Source organism: Aythya fuligula, chromosome 16, assembly GCF_009819795.1.
Source record: "Aythya fuligula isolate bAytFul2 chromosome 16, bAytFul2.pri, whole genome shotgun sequence".
NCBI lineage: Eukaryota > Metazoa > Chordata > Aves > Anseriformes > Anatidae > Aythya > Aythya fuligula.
The window spans coordinates 5,821,438-5,845,412 of NC_045574.1; the positions used below are offsets into that span (position 1 = coordinate 5,821,438).

Sequence of the window (23,975 nt, forward strand, 5' to 3'; positions counted from 1 at the left end):
TTGTGTGGCAGTGCCTAAATGGAACAGTGTTAACAACTTTTTCAAGATTTTTTTTTAAATCGAGCAGGGATGTGCCTTCGTGGTAAGAAGTCAAGAAAATAATTAGTAAGAACAGAGTAATGCCCAAGCACAGGTAGCTTTTTAAATTCTCCTGGCATTTGTCACTTACTCTGATCTATTGCCTAACACAGCTTCTTACACGAGAATATAAATCTCAGAGTGTTACCCAGGAGCTATTTTCTTTCTTTATTTGCAATCTTTCTTCCCTACACCTTTTAGGTTTGAATGGCAACGCAGTATTTTTTTCCTTGTACATAGCACGGCGTAGATGATCAGTGTTTTAGGGTCAGGGCGATGTACTTAGGCTGAACTTTTTATTGATGGCGATGTATCAGTGCCCAAGGCTTATATTGCAGTATTTGAACAAGGGCCAGGCTTGTCAAACAGCTGTTCGTCCTCCCTGGAGCTTGCAGTTCTTGCTTTGGAGAGATGGCTCGAGGTGGCCTAAAAAGACCTTTTGGGGAAGCGAATGAGGAAAAAGTGGAAGCTCACAGAAACGTTTGCTTTCCTCTGCAATATGACAAATGCCTGTTGTGGGTTTCTTGGTATCAGAAATAAGAGTTCAGAAACCCACAGTGGTCTTGTAAGCGAAGCGCAGAGAGTTCTGGAGCTGGGATAGCACGGTGAGAGACCGGCTGCTATTTCTGCTGTCTGCAGAGCAGTTTTATGGGGGGAAAAGTACAAACGGTGGCAGGGGACAGGCTGTAACGAGGTATTCGGGACACCTCCTAACCAGGCAGGAGGGCTGCCTTGCTTGATCTTCGCTGCGGTGGACGCGAGTCAGAGGTGAGCTTGGCCTGTGCCGGGGGGAATTCGGCAGCTCCAGGAGCTGGTGGTGGCTCTGCCAGCTCCGGGCTTGGTGCGGTGCTGCCCTGCCAGTCCCTGCTGCTTGGGGATGCTCGAGGCTGTGCGAGGATGCAGGGTCGAGAACAGAGACTTCAGAAGGTGGAGGCACGAAGCACCAGGAGGGATGTTCTGTTACGACCCCGTGCCTGGATTTAAGGTCCTTTGTGCCACGTACATTGTTATCCTGTCCTAAGGGCCCGCTGTTTAAATAGGCAGCCCGGTGGGAGAGGGGGAGGGCCGTGCTCTTTGCAAAGGTGGAGAAGCGAGAACAGAGTGGGAGTGACTTCTCCCAGCACAGAAATAGACACAAAGCTGTCTGGCTACGACTCAGGTTCAATTCCAACTTGGACTTTTGGTTTTGATCTTTAATTCTCTCCAGTCTACGACTGAAATGGTTAGGAAAAAAGCAGTACGAAAAAAAAAAAAAACAACAAACCTTTCTGCAATTTCAGCTTGTATTTTTAGATGCAGGATGCATCTCAGGAGCTAAAACCTGTTTTTTTGTTTTTTTTTTTTTTTGTTTGTTTTGTTTTTTGTTTTATGTACTAAATAATTTGACAAATATTAAAATGTTTTAAAATGTTGCAAGTCAGGTTTTGTAATTAGTGAAACTGCTGGATTTACAGCAGTGAGATCAGTGGTTTCCTGGTCCGTGTGCGGGGTTCTGGCACCACGTACTCCTCAGGTTAGTCTCTTGCACCACACATGGCAGCACACACGAGTGTCTGCTAACTGTGCCTTGAGCAATAGGAAAAGCATCAGCAGAGCATATTGCGTCTTTTGGCAGTTTGTGAATCCTAGCAAGCATGTGAGTAAGATCAATTACCGAAGAGATAAAACAGCAGGGAAGGGCAGGTACCAGTTGGTACTTGCCTAAGAAGGTACACCTACGGGTTAGACGAGCACTCTCCATTTTAATCGAGCCGTTTGGGAAGCTGGAAGCAGGAACCCTTTGGAGAGATCCGTGTGAGCGTGATTCATTGCAACACAAGCAGCGCCTACAAAATGGAGGGATGGAGTAGCACTACTGACGTAGGCTGAGGTTTGTACGCTAGAGTTAATGACCACCAGATGGGGAATAAAAAGCTGCCTGCTCCTCTTCTGAGGACCGAGAATGTCACTGGAGCTATTAAAATGTGCTCTATCTGTTGTAACGCTTCCTCGTGCGCAGTAAACCCCTTTATGTGCGGATCAGAGTAAGCCTTCCTCGCTGCCGTTTCCCCTCAATGCTTAGATTTCAGCTTTGGTTTTGATGGAGGATGAGGTTCCTTCGGTTTGATGCAAGTCAGAGGTACAGAGGGAAAAGGCGTGGGTGCTTTCGGGCAGCAGAAGAGCGAGGTGCAGGTTGTGTTGTAGCACGCTGCCACGAATTGCCAGATCTAGAAGCAGCAGCTTTGTGTGTCTAGAAGTACAATGCAAAAGACGAACTCATAACAAAAGCAACCTTGATGCTTTGGCAGCATTGCCCCGTCCCCGTGTCGGTGTCATCTTCATCCATCCTTTTAGCAGAGAGGCAGTGGCACGACTCAGGATATCTGCCAGCACTGCTGACTCCGAGTCTCGCAAGCATCGTGCTGGAGCTGTTTGGACACAGGTTGCAGCGCCTTGCTCCAGCAGGTGGAAACATCTCCAGCTCTCCCGGATATCTTTGCCTCATGAAGGTGGATGATGAGGTTTTTTTTTGAAGAGTCTTTTCTTTTTGTTTTCTTCCATCCCCTGGTGTTTTTCCTACTCCAAAACCAGGAAGCCTCTCGGAGGAGCTAGCCTCTTGTCTGAGTCATAATATTACAGCTGTGTATGTCACCTGCACTTTATTAGGGAAGCACAAGCAAGCTGTCCTTGAAATACCTGTTTTTATGAGTAGATGCAGTCTTCTAATTTAAAATGTGCTTCTCTCTGGAGTTTGATGGCTGTCGTAAACAATTAAGTTTTCCTTTTATCATCAAGTGGGCTTATTCAGCATCGCTTGTATTTAAGGCAAGCTTCTTTTTAGGTTTTTAGACTGCTTTAATTGTGTAGATGTGAGGAGAAAATGGGGCTTAGCACTTGATGCTCTGTGCTTGGATTCTTAAGTTGTTGGTGGGTGTCTGGTGCTGAGCGTCAGCACGCTGTGGCTGTACTTGCCCTGGTCCACAGCTTGTCTGGCAGTGGTTGGAGACAGAGCAGGTAGCAATAAGCTGGCTATGCTAGTAATTAAATCCTTAAATTGAATTTTATGCGGAAGTCAAGCTCTGGAATTGATGATCAGTTTCCTGTTTCATAAGTGAAGGTGTAAAGCTGTTGCTCTCCAGCTTTTTCAAGCATTAACTTCATGTCTAGTGCTTGCCCCTTCCCTCCCGCCCTGTCCTGTTGGACGTTTGTCCAGTGCTGTGTGATCTTCAGTTCCTGGCGCTGCTGAGCATCGCTGCTGGAGCATGAACCCGTGTGCATGCTGAGTTAAAAACCTTCTGGTTTACTGTGCTCATGAGCACGCCTCTTACTGTACGCATCGTGTGCAACTCTCCTCTCTGTTAGGAATCCGCTTTTTGGGTTGTTTTTTGAAGCTGCTGGTGCCGCGTTTGCGAGCCAGATTGATCTGTTCTGCGTGCAGCTCAGCAAGCTGGTGCTGACAGCAGGGAGAGCTGCTTCGGAAGGTGGGTTGGGTCTGCTGGGAACAGATCGCTGTGCCTCGGGCTTGACTCACCAGTGTGCTCGGTTAGAAGGATCAACAACAATAACCCCTGGCCACGTTTCTGAAGGATCGGCAGGTTTACAGAGTTGTGGTGTGCTGAAGTCAGTGTGTTTTTAAACGGAGTCCTTTGTGGATTTATGGAGAATGGAGCTGCGGAGCATTGTTTTGTGAAATGCATCCCCTGTAGCTGTATTTCCCAAGACCAAGAAACTGTGTTCAAAACAGATGTGAGCCTCATTTATTAATGTCAAAATTAGTTTGTTTTTAATTTAAGTTCTGATGTTTTTCTCCCTTTCTGTAAATACTCCACCCATCTACCCTGGCACAGGAGCCTTGTCCTCAGATGCTAACCCAGGCTACGAAACCTTAAATCCCAGAGGGAACTTGTTAGCGTGTAGTTCAAGGAGCCCTCCTTGCATCACGCCAGTGTGTTTGTGTCTGGGAGGGCAATTGAGCTGGGGAGAGGAACACTTCCCAGTTTCATTTTCATAGAGGAGTCCTGGAGAAGAAGTCTGTGAACTTGCACATGGCAAATATTTACTTTCTGAATGGAATGGAGATATGCTATTAGATTTTTCTAAGCTGAGTTTTTATAGTGCCCCTTTGTGTACACTCCTGGTTTAATCTCAGCAGAGCTCTGGAATTAGTCTCTGGCAATTAGCTCAATAGGCAAATGCAGCCAAAGAAGTTCTCACTTCAATTGTTCTTCCCCAATACGGAAAAAAATAGTAATTTTGTTGGGGTCTGTGGACTACAAACAAGTTTAATGGCGTTTTTAATAGCTGTTTCAGAGACTGGAAAGGGAAGTGTTCTGCTAGTTTTCACTTTGGACAAGGGCTAGTATTCAACAGGGCTTGCTTGTGAGCATCCGTGAGTGTTTGAAGGCTTAAGGAAGGCAAATCAGTGGCGTGGCTCGTAGGTCTGATTTCCGTGCTCTGAAGTCAGTGTCATTTTGTCAGCAAGCGTCAGTGATGTTTGCTCGGTTCTTCATCCTGTAAGCTATACCCCAAATTTTAATCGCCTCTTTCCCTTCGTTCCTAAGTAACCAAACAGCAGATCGGTGGCGTTGTCAGCGCTTTGCTAAATCCTGCTCTGCCATTTCCCAAACCCTGTGAGCCAAATGGTTTTAAGTACGTGGAGAACTAGGTTCAGATCAAACTACTGATGGAGATTGATACTCTAAAGAAGACGTCAGCACAGAAAGAAGTTGTAAAGCATCTTTGTATGCCGAGTCAAATGAGGTTTCTTCCCTGTTGGTCACTGCAGTTTACTCTCGCCCTTGCTCAAACCAGATTAGCTCTTGCATCCAGATGTGCAGTAGCTCATAAAGCAACTTCTAAAGCACACCTTAATGGAACAAATGCTGATTTAACTGCACACTGAATTGTAGTGAAGTTAGATTTTTGAGAACATGGTGCTTGGCATTAGCAAACAGTTTCCTTGTGTCACTTGTGCGTGGCTATTGCTTTCTGCATGAAAAAAAAAAATGCAGGTTGTGTATCAGGGCAGCTGTCTTGCTGTAAACTGCTAGAGCTGAGATTCCAGTCTTCCTTACAGTGACCGTAGCAGCACAAAGTATCTCGTTTTGTATTTTAATCGCTAGGTAACTGGTACTCTCTGTAAAATCTTTTGTCGTGAGAACCAGTGTGGAATTGTTTTCCAGGTCACAGATGCTTTCTCGCGTAGAGGCTCCTGAACTATTTTGCCTTTTAGAGCTGCAAAGAAATGTCCTTAGGAAACCAGGTTAACCTAATAGTGTGTCTGGCCAATGTGGAGTGTTCGGTAACGTCACCGCTAGCAGTGAAACACTACTGTTAAAGCAGTTATTTTAATTTTCAATTTCATCACACCCTTATCTCCAGGGGTATCTTGATCTGTGAGTGTAGCATGTTAGTCTTGGGGAGGGAACATGAAGTTAAATATCTCACATCTCTTGCTGATCTTCAGTACAGGTTATTTGCATTCATTCTTACCTCATTAGAGCTGCTCATCGTGCAGTTTGCTCACTTGCAGGCTTTACGTAACGCTCCCACTATGCATTAATAAAGACTGGAGGCTCCTGTGTATCGGTATCAGCGCCTTTTCACCTCTGATAGTCTCAAGTAAAGCTGATCACAGGTCACAGCTATGATCACAGGAAAAACAGGGAGTTTGTTCTGGTCTGCGAGGGACTGGAGTACAGGAAGTAAGATAATTGCTAGCTGTAAAAGATCCAAGTTCAAAAATAAACTGGTGCATTTAAAAACTTGCAAACAGCGTTGCCTAAATGCACGGAGGCTCAAACAGGTTCGAGTGCTGCGGGTTCAGAAGCCCCTGGGGCAAGCAGCTTCCCGAGAGGAAGGGAACGGGGAACCTGGGCACGGATGGCACCCGGGGTGCTTCGGGAAGGGAAGGGAAGGAAAGGCAGGAGGAAAGGGGACAGCTGCTGCACTGAGTGTCTGCAGAGGAGCAAATGCTAAATCCCTGCAGGGGCTGTAGCTTTCAAGGTGGCACTGGTCCTTGATGTAAAATTCATCTTTTTTAACAGAGGTATTGTTTTAACTTTAACTGTATTTGTAATAAGCCTTTAAAAATTTGTCTCAATGTAAGTAAGACTGGCGGTCAAGAAGCCTTTAAAATATTTCTTTCCTAGCATTATAGCTGAGCCAGTCAGGAATTACTAGATTGTAAATATTCGTACCAGCTACCCTTGTTTCCTTTGCCTATTTCTGCCACCAAATGAGCAGGTGCAAAGAAATCTCTCAATTTTTCCATTGCAACACTCCTGCAAATAAGCTGTACCATTTTGTTTTCTCATTTCGGATTACATTAACGAGGAATAACAAACCCTTGAGTCCCTGTGGGTACTTCTGTAGTGCTCGTAGTTCTTCGAGCATCTTTCTGAGCCTCTTACCAACCAACTTCTTAAAATACCTAAATGATGTCAGGCTTCGTGTTCAGGAAACTTGAAAAATAGTGTGATCGTGTTGCTGTAGCTGTAAAGCAGAACCTCTGAGATGATGGAAGTCATTAGTTAAGCACTTACATCTTGAAGTGCAGTGATAAACCAACCATTGAAGGCTCTGCACCTGCAGCATATTTCCTTCAGTTTGAACAGCTCATTTAGTGACTGTGATGGTGGAAACTGTTTGAAAGCTGAAAAAGGGAAGCTAACTTTCACACCTAGTTATTTCTGCGTTGGTAAAGACGGGTCTGCTGGTAAAATTGAGGAACAAGTTAGCCAGAGGCAATTGGTTCTGTTCAGTTTTCAAGGATTACACTTCTTCCCTTTTAATAGGGTTTAGGCATGAAACAAATGGGGTAAACGTTTTTCTCCCATTCATAAGTCATTCAAGGCATTTGTGAGTCGTGTGTGTGATGCAATCTGAAAACGTTGGCTGTGAGTTTAATAAAATTTTGATAACCATCCAGAGATGGAAGCCATTCGGAAGGGGGGGGGAAGGGAGTAGAATATGTAGAGCTGCTTTTAATAGAAGTTCGGAGTCTATTAAGCATGCTGATCTGCAGTGACAGCCTACACTGGCGTTCAGTTACCTGTGTCTGTGTGATTTAACAGCTGGCAGCTAGTGAGACATGACCTGTGTTTAACAAAACAGAATACCAACATGTAACAGGGATAAAATCAGTGACTTCAAGTTCCCTGTGTATTGGTTTAAATGGGAGGCTTCTGGCGGAGTGGGTGCACTGCCTGTGGGAGCTCTACGTATCAGGCATGTAAGTATTGCCAGCACAGCCCTGTGCATTTTAAAACTCACATGGAAGCTGCTGTCACCTGCACTGCTACAGAGGTGTCCCTGTGTCCCCGCTGCCTCCCTCTCAGTAGGCTCAGGAGCACTGCGGGAAGCGCGGAAATCTCGGCTGTCATTAAACCTTTCGTTTTTGACCTCTGCCTCCTGTGGATTTGGGCTGGCACCAGACTTCTTCTTGTGTGTTAGCAGTGGCGATGGCTCCTTAAGGCGGGGGAGCTGCGTTCCCTGCCTTGTCTTGAGAGTGGGCCTTGTGGCAGCGCGGGGTGACGAGATGTTTGCAGACAGCTGCGGGATTGAGCCTGGCGTGGGTGCGCGATCGCATAACTCGCCCGCAGAGCAGGCGGAGGTGAAGTGGTCTGAGTCCAGCCTGCGTGCCCCCTGCTGGGAAACGTGCTTGGAGGTGGGGGGCACCAGCAAACCCCCTGGCTGGGATCGGTGTGGAAGTTGCTTGTACAGACGGGAAATGAACATGATAAAAGACCAATCGCTTCCATAAACTTTTTATAACACTGGCCCATTAGCTCAGCTTTGTGGGCACGATATTAGGCCAGTAGTAGGACAAATATTTAATTCCGGAGCTTAAAGCAGCAGTACTGCTTGGCAGAGCCGACTTCAGCATCGCACCAGCCGCTTGCTGTCGTGCAGGCTCAGTGTGTACCGAAACACAGAGCACTACGGAGGCCTGGGGCTGTTCCAAGGGTGCTGCCACCTACAGCAGGCAGAAGACCAGCACTGGCCACAGCCACATCTCGTTGTGCATTGCTGGTTAATAAAAGCCTTTGAACAATGCTATTAGAGCCTCTCTGAGGATGCTGGGCGCTGCTTGCACTGCTCCTGCGTGTACACATGTGTGTGATGCTGCCTGCTGACAGGAGTCCTGTCACTGACTGCCGTAGGAGAAACATTTCAATGCCTCTGCTTGTTTTGAGCTGTGGGAATTTGGGTTTCGGGGAGCCCCTGTCCTGGGTCAGCCTCGGGAACGTGCCAGCCCTGTCCTCATGCTGCTGGGATGAATGCTGGCTCGGTTCAAGCTGCTCTTGGGAAATCACTCAAGCGCTGAGGAAGTGTCAGGATTTCAGGGAATCTTTAAAGGAAAATAAAAACAAAACTCTTTTTAGTGAATCCAAAAATGCTAGTGATTTACACAGCCAGCAAGTGAAAATATTTTTCTAGTTGACACCATTTGCAGAGTAATTATTTCAGACAACACAGCTGTTTTCCTGCTGGCTAAGGCAGTTTTTAAAATTGAAACTTTACTTCTTATGCCTCAAAATGATACAAATCTCCTTGTTTTTTAGTATAGCTGAAGTTTCCATTATCTCCTCTAAGAGCTGGGAGTTAGTTTTCTCCTTTCTTCCTCCTGATTCACCTGTCTTGGAGGTTTGGCTGCATGCGGTAAGCAGCTGTTGGCTTTGCATTACAAATGGTGTTGTTTGCACCTTTCTGCTACTGGTACAGAGAGCAGTTGGAGGCGGGAGAACCTTCTGCTGGGGCACTGACTCAGCCTGTGGATGGAGCACAGTACGTGAAGTTCTCTGACTGCAGTGCGAATGTGTCGGGTTGCACCAAAAGGTTTGCTTTGCTCTTGACCCAGTCTGCTGAGGTAACTGGTAAAGCTGCTCCCTGGGTGCTTTCTTGTCAAAAATTCCCAGAAAGGGTGATTCAGCCCACCTACGTGTGTCGGTGGTGCAGGCAGGAGCCCAGTCCCTGCACTCCTCACTGAAGAGCTAGGCTTGCTCCTTCTCCCACAGCTGAACATAACCTGGGCAAGATTCTCCAAGCCGTGACAGACCCAGAGAGGTTCAGCTCAGGAGGAGCTGAGCCTTTTTCTCAAGGAGCCGTGGATCAGCCGGTGCAGGCAGCAAGTGAGCCTGGGGAGCCTGGGCACAGGGGCCAAACAGCAGGGAGCTCAGCGATGCAGCACAGCATTCACATCCCTCCCGAGGGGGACTGCTGAAGTCCAGTGTGGTGTCCCCAGAGCTCTGCCGGACGAGAACTCCCGTTCAAGAAGCTGGAAGGGTCAGCTAGCGGGAAGATAAGGGTTAACAGAGCCATTTTGCTTTGAACCACGTTGAAGTAAGGGATAGGTTATCTTCTGCAGCCGCTGATGACTCCGAAGTCTAAACATGACGGCGTGTCGCAACTGCCCGGCCGCAGCGCGCTCCGGAGAAGCGAGGCAGAAGGCGAGCAGAGGCAGGAGCACCCCTGGGCCTGGCTCCCCAGCTGAGCGTGACCCTGGGCCGTTCCTTTGTCTCCATCTGCACGGTGCGGACACGGCTCCTTTGTCTCTTCCTGAGAGCTGACTGCGTGCGGCAGCGCTGCGTGGCAGCTCCTGTGCCAAGCCGTGGGTCCGTGCTGAAGGTTTGTTGCTTTCTGACTCCAGCAATGGGATCAGTCTCCCTCGCATTATCCATTTGAACGCCCTTAAATTTTACTTTCTTTCATCATTTTGAGCTAGTTTATACTCCTGTATGCTAGACCGGCTCGTGTACAATCATCCAGCCCTTCTCAGTCCTTCCTGCTGTGCTGGTTACGTTAACTGCATTTTGCACAATGGGGAGGAAACGGATGTGAATTTGGAGAAGCGTGAGATTAGATGGTCTAGTAACAACCATTCGGTGTTAGGGGATCCAAAGGAAATCCCCAGGGAACCTACCTGCAGCTTCTATTTTATGCAACTTTTTTCCCCAAAGCTGATTCTTGTTTGTGTGTTCCCCGGCAACATGCGCTTTATGCACCCATCAGCCCTCCAGAGTCTGTCCTGTACACGTCTGTTAGCTAATTGGAATACACATTTGTAACGAGCCTAAGGCTTTTGAAACCAGAGAGGTAATGAAGCACAGGCTTGTAGCCATCCTTTGTTTGCTCCTATGTTTTGGATCTGATTGGGAAATGCAGACAGAGGCAGAGCTGACTTTGAAATGGGTCACTAGCTAGCTGCTACAGTTGTCTAGCTTTACACTTTTCTATCTATTAGGACCCCTTCACTGACCCTGAAAAGTAATTCTGGGCTACTCTGAGGTGGGAGGAGGAAGAATTGATGCTTAGGGAAAGCAAGACAGTGGCTGAACATGACAAGGACTAGGAGTGAAGCAGGCATATACCAAATAAACTTGGACGTGCTTCCAGCGCATCCTGGAGTATTCCCGAGTCCCCCAGTGCTCACTGGGTGGGTTTTTCCTTAGACCCTGCTCTGGCTTCCTGCTGTGCAGAGATGTGATGGGCAGTGCCTTCTGAAAATCAAAGCAAAAACGTATCTTCAGTCTTGATGCTGCTTTAGAGATGTACGTACAGTGCGTAGCTGTGCTTTTGCATGTGGGTTAAGGCTTCTAAACCAACAGGACAAAATGCTGAACTATTTCTGCCCCAGTAAGGGAAGGGGTCTGTTACTGTGCACGCTACTCAAATTCTGAGTGGAGGAGGCTATGGAAAGTACTTCTACTCATAAAATAGTGTAAAATAGTGTAGCCATATAAGAATAAACTTTGCTAGGGACAAGAACAGGGTGATTCTTACCTTCTTTTCTTAAGAGACTTTCTTGACTTTCTTCTCTTCTGTGCTAGGAGCTTTTTAAGCTGTGTGCTGATGCTGGCAGTTTTGACTTGCTGATCTATTTTATTCTGCTTGGTTAATGGAAGCATATTAATGGAGTTCATTCTCTGACTCTTATTTATGCAATTACAGGAGAATGTTTTACATCCTGGGAATCCCTGGAAACACATGTTTCTGTTCACATTGATTTTTTTTCATTTTTGAATGCAAATAATGGGTTGAAACTTCATTGTTGCCTCTCAGTCGGGAGCCCTTTGGCATGTGTAAGAAGCAGCTATTAATTTAGCCTTTCACTACTGATCAAACTTGTATTTTCATGCTTTATAAGGCTTCCCCACTCTTGTCCTTTGTGCAATGTGTTCTTGCAGTGATTTTGTGCTTTTCACTCAATGACTAAGATATGCTGCAGAACAGTCGTATGTGAACATGCCACCTTTTTCAGAAGAGGCCATGGAGAAGGCACTGACGGTTCGTTAGACTTGCTGCTGTCTGTGCTGTAGGTTTGCTGCAGAATACATTCCGTGTAGCAATGTAAGGTCATCGTCCCATTGTACCACAGTGTCTTGATTATTTAAGCATTAATTGCTGATAATCAGAGAATTTAGTATTTCCCTAGCAGGTGAAAACATTTGGTGCACAGAAACTGAGGGATTAATTCAGCTTGGGAAAAAAAAAAAAATGGGGGGTTGCCTCAAAACAAGTGCATTGAAGAGTATCTGTCCTTCGTTTTCTGAATAAGCTCTCACAGCATGTCTTGCTTATCTACCCAGCTTCTGCAGGTTTGTTTAGATTGATGAAATGCCAGCAGTGGCATTTGCTTCAGGTTAACTTCATTCATGTCCCTGAGGCTTCAGTCACACGAAATAGGAAAGATCAGTCTGTGTTTGGGTTTTTTTTTTTCGTTTTTTTTTTTTTTTTTTTTTCCTGGCCTCCTTAACCTATCCATGATAAGCTTTAAAGTTTTGGAAGGATACACGAGTGTGCAGCTCAGCTTGCAGACTTGGTGCTGTGCCACTGTGCTCTCTCCCTGTTAGCACTTCTGTCACATTGTTTACCTTTCTTCCTTAGATTGAAGTTGCCCTGGGGTTTCGGTGGAGCAGAAGGTGCGTTAATCTTGTTTTGCAAACTTTGTATTTTAAAAGCTGTGTAAGATCCTTGCTTGCATAATAAAGCTTCACTGGAGAGAAAGTGGGACTTCTCAATAAGTTCATAGAAATTATTCTAAAGGACAGAGGCTGGAGACATTTCTTCAGCAAATTATCTATTTATCGGATTACAAGATTAATGAAGAATGCAGCAACCAAGGGGTCTGTCTTGTTCTGAAGCCAAGTATCCCAGCAAAATCCTTTTAAGGAAAAAAAAAAAAAAAACACAATATCTGTCTGCCCCTCCGGTATATCTTGCCTCAAATAACTGAAAAGTATGGAGAGGGGCTGTGAGGTCATTGGCTTTACTCTTCCCATCAGAATTAGGCAGTTTTCAAGCTTTAGGAAGCAGAACTGCAGGATACCAAGTAGTGCGGTCGGTTCTGGCTCAGCCCAGATGTTTGCTTGTTGGACTCCTTTGTGAACAGGAGAGGAGGATGCAGCAGGTCTTTGTCTTGGAAGAACTACCTGGGAAAACAGGTCGACTCAAATCTACTCAGTGTTGATAAATGTCTTCATTTGAACCCTTGGAAAAGGGAGAATGCACTTTGCTGGAGTCGGTTTATTATTAAAGTTACTGTCTTAGGATAAACTGTTCGCTTATTCTGTTGTACTTTTCCAGACTCTGTTCTCAATGAAGCTTTCTTGTCTCTTTCCTCTATTTTTTCTCTCATGCGTTTGGAAAATAAATGATGAGTATATGAAGCTTCCAACCAAGAGCTGCTTTCCACTTGTGTTTAGTCAAAATTGATTTAGATGTTTGGCAGTAAAGCATAAAATTCGTGTCTTACTATAGTTTATCAAGGAAAACAAAGAGGTTTCTTTAAACATTGTTACAAAAGTGTCAGCCTCCCTGGACTGGTGCACCTGATCCAATGATACGCCTGAAGCAAAGTAAGTCTGTGACAGCACAGCAACTATACTTCATTTGAATTTGACTTCAGAAAGGGTTTTGAGTATTTAGAAATAGCTTTGATATCTATTTAGAGTCAGAATAGGCTGTCTGTAGTGTACAGACACATCTGTGTAATAATAAAATGCAAAATACTATTGTGTAAATAGCACATAAAAATACACAACAGGCCAGAGAGAATCTGCAGCAGTGTTGATTGTGGAGATGCTTTTCAACACTGTAGGTAAAGGGTTGCAGGTGAAGTTGATTTTGAAAGGTGTAAATGTTCTTTTAATTATGGCACTCAAAAACGAGGAATTGGAAGCCCAGCAATCTTGTTTTGCTGTCGTAGTGGTTTCTCTCCTTTCTTGGCACAAACTGAACTCCCAGTCCTGCTTCTTTCACTGAATGTCACGCTTAGGAAGCATTGCTTGCCCAAACTGTATTTCAGTAGAACAGATGATGATGTTCTGGTGAATTACTCTGATCAAGGTAATGGCTATTGGGGTCTCAAATCCTGGTCTTGGTGTTTTAGTCACTTTCATTTCAGGACTCCAAATATTTTGCAGCCAGCTATTGGAGAAATAAAACAGCACAGCAAACAGACCTGCAATACCTTTCCAGGGTAAATGTTTTATGTGTATTCTGTAGTTGCGTAAATAGGGCCATTAGGCCAGTAAGTGACTTATCCAGTTTCACATGGGAAGTTTATTTTAGATTATGGTTTTCTGTTCCAGAGTATCATCCACAATACCATCATCTGTCTGTAAAACACCTTCTGGGTATGTTTTTTGCTGCTTTTGAGACTTCTAGCTGCATACAGATGTTGTCCCTGATACCTGGATGCAATTCTGTTTTCTGTGCAATAGGTTTTCTTCCCCTTTTTTTCAGCTACAGCAATGACAATCCATTTAAACAAAGTCCAGAAGCAGTGTAATCAATTACTGGAACACCGTGATCATACTGTGACTTCCTCCAACTGCAATACAAACGTTGTAGAAAAATATAAAGCTCTTCCACACTGGTCTCTGGCCTTGCAGAGAGGTATTGACAAATTAAAAGAGCTGGGTAATCACTAATTGCATGAAGCTTAACAAGACCAAGTGCCAGATTCAGCACCTGGGATGGGGTAACCCTGACTGTACGCATAGATGAGGACGAGAGGCTGGAGAGCAGTCCCGCAGAAAGGGATCTGGGGTTTCTGGTCAATGCCAAGCTGAATATGAATCAGCAGTGTGCCCCAGCAGCCCAAAAGAGCCAACCCTGTCCTGGGGTGCCTCAGGCACGACATGGCTAGCTGGGTGAGGGAAGGGATTCTCCTGCTCTGCTCTGCACCAGTGTGGCCTCACCTTGAGCACTGTGTGCAGTTTTGGTTGCCACAAAATACAAAGGACTTAAAACTATTAGAGAGCCTCCAAAGGAGGGCTACAAAGATGGTGAAGGGTCTGGAAGGCAAGTTGTATGAGGAGTGGCTGAGGTCCCTGGGTTTGTTCAGCCCAGAGCAGAGCAGGCTGAGGGGAGGCCTCATGGCGGCCTGCAGCTCCCTCACAAGGGGAGCGGAGGGGCAGGCGCTGAGCTCTGCTCTCTGGGGACAGAGATAGGACCCAAGGGGACGGCATGGAGCTGGAACAGGGGAGGGTCAAGCTGGGTGTTAGGGAAAGGTTCTGCACCCAGAGGGTGGTCGGGCACTGGGGCCAGCTGCCCAAGGCAGTGGTCAGCACACCAAGCCTGCCGGAGTTCAAGAAGCATTTGGATAACGCTCTCAGACACATCGTCTGAATTTTGGGTGGCCCTGTGAGGAGCCAGGAGCTGGACTTGATCCTGGTGGTTCCCTTCCAACTCAGGACAGTCAATGATTGATCAGGAGGGATTATTGTATGTGCCTTTTGAAATCGTAAATCAAAACATGTAAATTCAAGTGACTTGCCCAATGCCATAATGAATCTGACAGAGAGGATCCCCATCCCCTGCCTCAGACTGTCCAGCTTCCAGTGTATGGCTGCCCTTGTGAGCTGTATGAATTCAGATGGATTTCTGCATCTCCACACAGTAGCTCCTTTCTCAGATGAATGGTTTATAAATTGACCAGAGACTCACAAAGCAACCTTTACACACGTGGGATTGCAGGTGTTTGTTTAGGGAACCTGCCAACCACATCACTATTCCTGTTAAAGATCTTTGATACTGCCTGAATGTTACAATCTTTCTACTTGCAAGTGTAATCTATATGTTGTCAAAGTTGCTCCAACACTAAACTGTTGTGATCTGATGCCTCAGGCAAAAGTACATGTTCTTTGCCAGGGATATGAAGAGTGTTTTAGACACCTTGAACTATGTTCACACGTTTGAGCATTCACAGCCCTTCCAGGCATCATTTAACCAATTGAACCTTAATGAATCAAATGGTAGTCTTTTATACCCCATATATGGGAAATTAGAACTCAGAAGTAATGTGATTTAGCAAAATAAATGGTAACAAATGGTAAAATTTGACTTGTAAAACTTGAAGGTAAGAGGCCTTTTTCTGATCATCTACGCTTCAAGATGACTGCTCCTGAGAAGAGCCTGGGAGGAGGAGAAAAATCTGTGAAATCATTTCATTGAGGTCATATGGGGTCTTTTTGCTTTGCTTACTTTTATGTCAGAACAAGTGAGAAGGAAATTAGGCTAAACTGTAAAATGCTGTAGTTGTGTAGTAAATGGTCTAAGAGGTGTTTCAGCTGTAAAGAGACCACCAATTTCTCAGGTGAGGACGGCTCTTGAGAAGATTTCAGTTTGACCAGTTTTTGAAACTAATTCAGCGTTACTGAATTGTCTCTTTAAGCTGCATGATTTCGCAGTGGAACTGAAGGGTTTTTTTTGTTGTTGTTGTTGTTTGTTTTTTAAGACTTTCTTCCCCTTTCCAAAGAAGAGACTGAAAAGTTGCATACGTAGAATCCCCCTGCTGTAACACAATACATCCTCTATTGCAATTGCAAAGGATTTCTTGCTTGTGCTTCAAATTTGAGATGGATAAAAGTCCCGGTAACAGAAAGCACACCACACTCATATATAGCAATGATGCTGAGAACTTCTTAAAAGCTCGTATGTTTCTCTTGTAACCTGTAACTAGTATCAAGGCACTGCAGAAATTTCAGCCCATTTTCTAAAGCAGAAGTGTCATGGAAGTAACAAGTAGTTAAAATGTTTTTTTTGACATGGTACTGACTTTCCCCCCTTTCTTCATACTATGTCTTCAGATTTGGAGACAGATTTCAGTTCCAAGAATCAAGTAAGCTTAAACTGCCATTTTGGACATCAGTGTAGGTGGTGCTTTGAACAGACAAAATATCAGCATACTTACTAGTTGAGGTATTTCTAGGCTGTCTAATGGAGAGAAACAAGTGGCGTATTGCTGGAACCAGAAGGAAAAATACAAAAATCCCTTATCCCCAAAACTTAGCAAAATATAACAGAACTATATACAGACTGTTAGCAGAAACCTGTCTGTAAGCAGGTTGATAAGGTATTCAAATTGTACTTGAAAAAGCTTACAAGAACATGAACACAAAGACAGCTAATACGGAAGGCTAATAGATTCAGCTAAAAAAGCTCCTGTTGATGAGGAGCTGGAGTTACCAGGTGTTAATTTGCCAGCTATCTCACTTAGTTTAAGAGAAATGAGAAGGGCCAGATTGTTGCTCTCATCCTTTTTTCAGCACTTGAAAAAGATGATCCTAAAGTGAACTGCCAACGATATTCTTCCAGATCATAATACTAGCTGCACTGATCTGTTGTACAAGAGCCTACGTCCCTCTATGCAATTTCAGGGTTTAATTAGAAATGTTGCCACAAAAACTGAAATATTAACGTAAGGAGTAGGCCTGCTTCCCTTCATACATAAGTAAACTTTACTGGGGGAGCGGGGAGAGAAAAAAGCTCAAAAAGATTTTAAAAGCAAACAATTTTTTCGTATGAATTAAAGGAGTGTAGTTCCCTGTACGTTGGTTTTGTGGTCGGCCCAGCCCGTTAAGGCCGGGGTCAGTCCCGTTGGGGAGGAGGCTCTGGCTCGCTGCCTCCCCAGGTGCCGGCTGCCCGCCGCAGGAGGGCTTTCTCTTCCTGCAGCTCTCTTCTCGTCATGCTGTAGTTAAATAGATGCCTGGCCTTTTACAGCTCTGTTCCTGGATAAAGAGTAAAACTGCACTGTTCCAGTAATACGTGTATACAAGTATTGCAAATAGGGTTATGACTCAGCCTTTCCCCAGAGACTTAATGGCGGGGGGGGAGGAAGACGACAAAACAGGGCCACAGACCAAAAGTGCTTAGAATTTCCCATCCCTAAATCAGGCGTCCTTGTAATTAAACAGAGTTCAAAGATGAATCAACGTACAGAAATGCAGAGCTGCTCGTGATTGTTGGAGGTGCAGAGGGAAAGGCAGGAATAGCAGGGGGACTGCGGTAATCTTTTGGAGACATACCAGGCTCAGCACTAACAGACAGGCATCCAGTGCCAGAGACATCAAGCTCTCTAGAACAGAAGAGATGCCAAACGCTCTGTTTGGGTTAGTGGATACCAAAGGGAGAGCCTTAGGGGTGGTGGATCCCTGCCCAGTGAGCGTAACCCCTGTCCCTACTGTAACCTTGGGGCTGGAGAGACTCATTGACTTCTGAAATCCTTTAAATGTCACACGGGCGTTTGGGCATTTGAACTTTGCTCACAGTAGATAGCGGAGTCTGCTGGTGCTCCTGGAGAAGCGGTCGCATTTATCTCCTTGTTTAGCGTGAGAGGGAGCAGACATCAGGAAAGACATAAAAGGCAGGAAACAAATGTAAATGTGTGTGATAGTGCCTGACCTCGCTGCTGCTCGTGTGAGGCTGGATCTAGTCAACTGCTGGTCGGCTGCAAGCTGGGGGAGAGTTACTGGAGGCTGAAGGATGCCTTTAGGAATTGATACACTAAGCACATCAAAGAAGATACAAACAGTAGTCATGAGCGTTTCCATTGATTGCTTCTGTATTAATGAGGTTTGCTGTGAGGAGCTCCATTGTGTCCTAAAGTTTTGTTCTAAATTCAGTTTTCTGCTGCCTGTGTAATGCAGTGGAGAGGATGTCATACTGGATGTCATACTGGTTTCTGTGGAGTGGGGACACAAACTGGAATAGCTGAACTTGTTTTGTCAGCCATCAAATAACCATCAATTTGGTCTGCTAGATAAAGTCAGTCTGGAAAAAAATATATGACGTGCCATTGTGTCCTTCTTAGCAATCCAGTCTCCTGAACTACATTCAGCTCCACCCTCAAAAAAAAAAAAAAAAAAGAAAAAGAAAAAAAAAAGAAATCTGAGAGCTTTAATGCCTTCTGGTAATGTTCATGTGTCAGCTTGAGATTATTTAATAAAAGCTTTAGAAGTTCTCAGTCTTAACCTACCTTATGGCATGGTGTCAGAAAGCAACAGCAGCGAGTCTGAGCGCTAGGCAAATATTCCAGAGTAATTTAATTCTTAGGAGATGTGTCTGGGAGGTAGTATGCTTGCCTGCATGGAAGTACGGAATTTCACGTGTGGTCCGGTGTGTTGAGAGGCCCAGTACATATCCAGTGTTGCCTGCAGTCAGGTTAAAGCTCTCCCACCAGCTTTTCCCTTCTGCTTGCAAGACCACGCACACAACCTCCTGTTGCCCAGCCGCTGTGGCCTGCCTTTTAGCCAGAACACCTCTATAAAAAGGCCTTTCTGCTACAAGTCTTGAAGCAATGGGAAGCTAGGGAAGACAAATGCCACTGAGCAGAGCTAGTTTAGCTTTTTTTATTTTTCACTCCTGTACCAGGCATGCATTGCCTGAAAGGAATGAGTTACTGTCAGCAGAGCAGAGGTTGCGTTGTTGGACTCCAGTGACTCCATGGGTATGGCCCTAGAACTACTTCTCAAAAGCAAATACCAATTTCAGCTGGAAAGCACAAGTCAGTTGGAAGGGCATCTGGAGATGAAAGGAAAAGACTGTTCCGTTTTGTGGGGTTTTGCAAAAAATGCTCACGTGGCTCTAAAGAGAATAGCATTGAATAGTCGCACACGTTTTCCATCAGTTTGTTGTTGGAACAAAAATTGTGTGTTGGTTTGTGCTCCCTTAAAAAATGAGCATGTGGTAAAATGAGTGTGCATTCTATGTATAGCATCATGATGTTTTTTCTAGTGGTTTACCTACTCATCAGGTGTCAATGGATGGCTGTTTGCTTCAGCCGGTGCTTTAGGAACTGGGGGGTAAACTCTGTGGAATAAAACGCAGGCAGTTTGCAAACAGCCTGAGCTTCCAGCTCCTGGCTAAATTGAAGAATCTGAAGTGTGAAATGTGCTGCGAAAACACTTTTGCCAGTGAAATGTGTGTTGTCCTGGTGGGAAGGAGAAGGGTACCAAGAAATTGCTTCTTGGCACTTCAGGGAGCGTAGGTGTCAGGTCCCGCACCGTTCGTTAGCGATTGCTGGGAAATGGGTTTTGTTGTTTGGGTACTTGCAAACTCTGAGCTGGTTATGCTCTAACGCCAAATGTTGCACAAATCCTGACGCATCCCTGGGTATCAAAGGACAGAAAATTCAGTCTTGCTCTTCAAACGTGTATGTGGTGTGTAGGGCAGCACCAGGAAGTGTTGCCAACTTTGGGAGGATCGAGGCAGAAGGCAAGGTGGAGGCTTCAACGTCAACGCTCGTGTGTTGGTTTGTGCTGTTTTACTGCAGGCGTCTGAGAGCAACACCTGAAGTTAGGGCAGCAGCAGGTTGCAAGCAGAAATGTGTGACGGGGGGGCTCCCCCCAAAAAACAGCTGAATGTTTTGGGTTTGTAAGCACTGGTGTCAGGTAAGGAGAAAAGTGAACTTGTGGCAAAAGACGTGCAGGATGAGGCGGTTCCTGGCTCTGCAATGCATTTCCCTTGTGACTGTGGAAATCCCAAACTCCTTCTGTTGCAGTTCCCTATTCTCATATGGGGGCAGTCGCCTTTTCAGAGGCACGTTAACATCTTTACAATCAATTAATCATTACCACCTTACATCCAAGATCTGTGGTGGAAGTGCTGGCACTGTTATCCGAAAGCAGTTGCCAAAGTCATCACAGCCTTTTAGGTATCCTGAAGAGCTATTTAATTTTAGTTGCTTGAGAAATGTGTATAAAATAAGAAAAGAAAAAAAAAAGAGAGAAGCTGAGGGGAGTGTTTTGGCATGGCTTACAGGAGTGACCTTGACTGTAGGTGGTTGCACCTTTTGTCCTGGGTTTGAGGTGCTAATTCAGCCTCAGCTCCTTCCTGATCTACTTAAAAAGAACATTTATGGGCCTAAAAATGCTTGTCAGTGCTTAGTTACAATTCCAGCTCTGTTGCTCTTTCGCTGTGGCGGATCTTGTTTTCTTTGGTGCTTTGGGAGGACCTCATTGTTTATTGCATGGTGCAGTTGTCACTGAGGATGGAAAATGTTACTGGAAGTAGAAATGGATACCACTAAAATTACAGTGTTTGTGTATGCTCACTTGAGTGCCATCTCCTATTTCTGACTCGTCACTTAAATTGGACCAGCCCTGACCTGTGTAGGTGGGTTTCCACCAGCGCGTGCTCATTACAGCTCTCCCGTTGCACTGTCTGGGCTCTGTTGTGGAAGGGAGGTAAGTGTCTCCTAGTGTCTCCTACAGGAGACTGCATGAGGAGAGAGTTCCCTGTCTGTTTTTCTTCCTCCATCTTTTGTTCTCTTCTTCCCTCATCATTTGATCTTTCCCTCGCTGCGTGCCTGTCATGCCATGTGGGCGTAAAAATAAGATGATTTTAAGGGGAGGGGGAGGGAGAGTTGGTACTCTTTGTCTAGACTAGATACTTGTGGAAATAGTTGCTACATTTTAGATCCAGCAAGCCTAACGTTTCAGCTTTATGCTCAGTTTCTGTACCCTTGTAATCTGTTTGACATGAAATACTGACAGGCACAGGAAGGTAGGTTTCCCATCTATGCAGAAAGATTCAACTTGCTGTAGCCATACTTAACTATTTCACAAAATGGGTCGTGTTTCTTCAGGATCTGTAAAGGTTTTAAAGATCATTGAACTAAGGACCGTATAAATGCAGCTGTTGCCAAGGTAAATTAACTTGACCTGCAGGAACAATAAATCCTTTTAGGAGCTCTGAAAACTAAGATTTTTGTTACAAATTTTGCATCTCACAAAATACTGGAATGGGGTGGGGAAACATGCAGAGGTTCATGAGGGAGGCATGGAGTTTTCTCCCAACTTCATTGCTTAATTTTTTTTGCCTCTCTGCTTGCAGATTCTCACAAACACAAAGATAAACACAAAGACCGAGAACACCGGCACAAAGAGCACAAGAAGGACAAGGAAAAAGACCGGGAAAAGTCCAAGCACAGTAATAGGTGAGGAAAAAATTGACCAAACCCTCGTAGGTTAAACCTTTGTTGCTCATGCACTCTCAGAATTTACGAGTGTAGGTGATTGAAGTCTCAATTATGTAATTGCATGCATTTCTATATGGGTAGCTTAAGCTGTGCATCTTGCAAATGGGATCCGATATTTTTGTATATAAGATTAATGTAGCACAGTGTGACTGAAGGTGAAAACTAGTTTAACCTCGTCTTCATGGAGACTGATGACTTTTGCTCGTAATCTTTTGTGTGTTTGCAATTGTTTGTCAGAAACGTGGAGCACTCATAAGTGTTGCTGTAAACCCTGCTGTTTTAGCATAGATGAACCTGATGTGACTACTCAGCCTCCTAATAATTAGTAGCATCTGGAAAAATGGTCCCCTGGAGTGATGGCAATGTCCTTGGCCTTTTCCTATAACGACTGAATATCTCAGCGCTGTCAGGCAGCTTGTGGGGCAATCCTTTTTACATTTGCCAGGCATTATGAGCACATCTCAGCTGCTGGGTTAGATGATAAATCTGAAAGGATTGCCTGCTGGTTCGTCTGGTCTGAATGACAACTACACTGCCACTGGCTGGGGAATGTGTGTCACGGGACGCACCTGCAGTATCATCCACACTGAACATGATGAACTTAGTTCACTGAACTGTGAACTTAGGCACATGGTCTGAACTTTTGGGTAGACCTGTGCGGTGTCGAGAGTTGGACTTGATGATCCTTAAGGGTCCCTTCCAACTCAGGATATTCTATGATTCTATGATTCTATGAACATGAGATATGCATTTGTTTACTCTGTGGTGATGGAGGGCACTTGCAGTGGTGCTGGGTGAGTTATAAGAATCAGAATATGCAGGTCTGTCCTTGGTGACTTGGTGTAACGCAGTGTGGGGCACACACAGGACATTACACAGAGAAGCTTTCCTAGTTGTAACTCCTGACGTGCAAGTGAGTATTTGCAAATCAGGCACTGGAGGGTAAGTTTCTGTCCCAGCACTTGGTGAATGGCAGGGAGTGATTGTTATGGCCAAGCAAATGTTATTAAATAATGGCTGTGCAAATGTGACAACACAAACTAAAAACAAATGAGTGGTCTGTATTAACAATTTCTATTAAGAAGCAATTTTAAAAATGAGTGTGTGCTGACCAGTGGGTTTGTTTTATTGGGGTCACGCTTTTTGTGTGGCCTTTTAAGAAGTTGTGTAGCTTTCTTTAGTTTCTTCTTCACAAATAGATGACAGCAAAAAAAAAAAAAATCTAGGCAAATTAAGTTGCAGCATTTACTGGCTTCCATGGCAAAGACTAAATGCTCTGGACGCATTGTTTGCACTTTTTTTCTCATGTATCTCTGTTGCTTTTGTTCTGTTTTTTCATATATTCAAGCATGTTCCCCAAAACTGATTTTTCCTCACATTTCCAAGTGCTTATTGCTTCACTTGGAAACCATTCTCCTGCAATCTTAGCAAAGTACATTCTTTTGTAAGGAGTAATGTAAGCACGATCTTTTCAAACTTCCAGAATTCATTAATGATTTGGCTTTCTCTGTGTAGGAGGTGGAAGGATATTTTTAACTGGAAGAAATATTTTTTTACCAACTAATTATGGCTTGTAAGTTGAAGCTGCCCAGTGCTAATTGTGTAAATAATAAATAACAAAACATTAAAAAGGAGATAAGAACGGCTAATGTGGTGTGTGAGCTGTAGCTTTGTCATGAGCTGACAGGTAAACATTCTTTATCGTGAAGTAATTCCTCCCTCCCTTCAGCATTGCCTCAAAGTCCCTTTAAGAAAGGTAGCACTTTTTCTAGACACTGCGCTTAAAGCTTCCAGTTATTTTCATTTAAATATTTGTTTGTTCTTTGAGCACAATATACTACATTTTTGTGTCATAGAAGGACGCACCTGTGTAGATAACATGACTGAATGCATGTTTTGCAGGGTTGTTCTTTGAGGCATATTTTGGGAAGAGATTACATGAGATTGCCTTGCCCCTTAGGCCACTGCACAAGGTGGGACAGTTCCCCAGGCTGAGTGCACAGCTTGCAACGTTTGTCTGTAGTGTTTCCTGCATTTTAAAACTGACACCATAAAAATTAATGTATTGGGCTGCTGAATCACAGAGGTGTCGTTCAGGGAAGATAACGTACACAGAAACGTGTGCAGTGCTCTGCTTGGATCCATCCTTCAGGAGTCTTCTAAGATCTGCACTGCCCCAGTCGTGCTCAGTCGTGCACAAGGCACGTGGCCACTGGCGATGCAAGCCCAGCTGTCTTCTAACAAACCTTTTAGAAATAACTGACCCCATAATTGAAAGTTAAGCACTTCCTCTCCGAGTCTTTTGATTCAGCTGTCGTGCGTGTAATTCCATGAATATTAAGCTGTGCCTGTAAGGGTTAGAGTTAGGTAACAATTATCTTATGGAGGAGATAGCCCAGCAGCTCACAGCATGGGGGTAGAGGAAGATCTGTGATGAGCGTGGAATTAAAGAGGGGAGCTCCTGGAAGGATCTGAATGGAGCGTGTCCTTGTGGGCCGATGACTGCCAAGTGTTGATGTGGAAGGTGAGACTCCAAGGATGGCAGAGGGCAGACTAGTGAATTACAGGACAGGATGGGGAAGGACCAGAGCAAGCTGCACAAGTGTACAGTTAGGAGTCCTGTCTTTAAAATGCAGAGTTTCAGCCTAAT

The 23,975-nt window shown here is 44.8% G+C and overlaps 1 protein-coding gene across 1 annotated transcript in view; it reads left to right on the top strand.

Moving 5' to 3' along the window:
* Positions 1 to 23,975, top strand: part of TOP1 (DNA topoisomerase I) — a 65,682-nt gene that overhangs the window by 9,638 nt on the left and 32,069 nt on the right. The window contains exon 3 of the mRNA XM_032198233.1: positions 21,181 to 21,283. Within this exon, the coding sequence (XP_032054124.1) occupies positions 21,181 to 21,283 (103 nt within the window). The remainder of the gene's footprint in view (positions 1 to 21,180; positions 21,284 to 23,975) is intronic.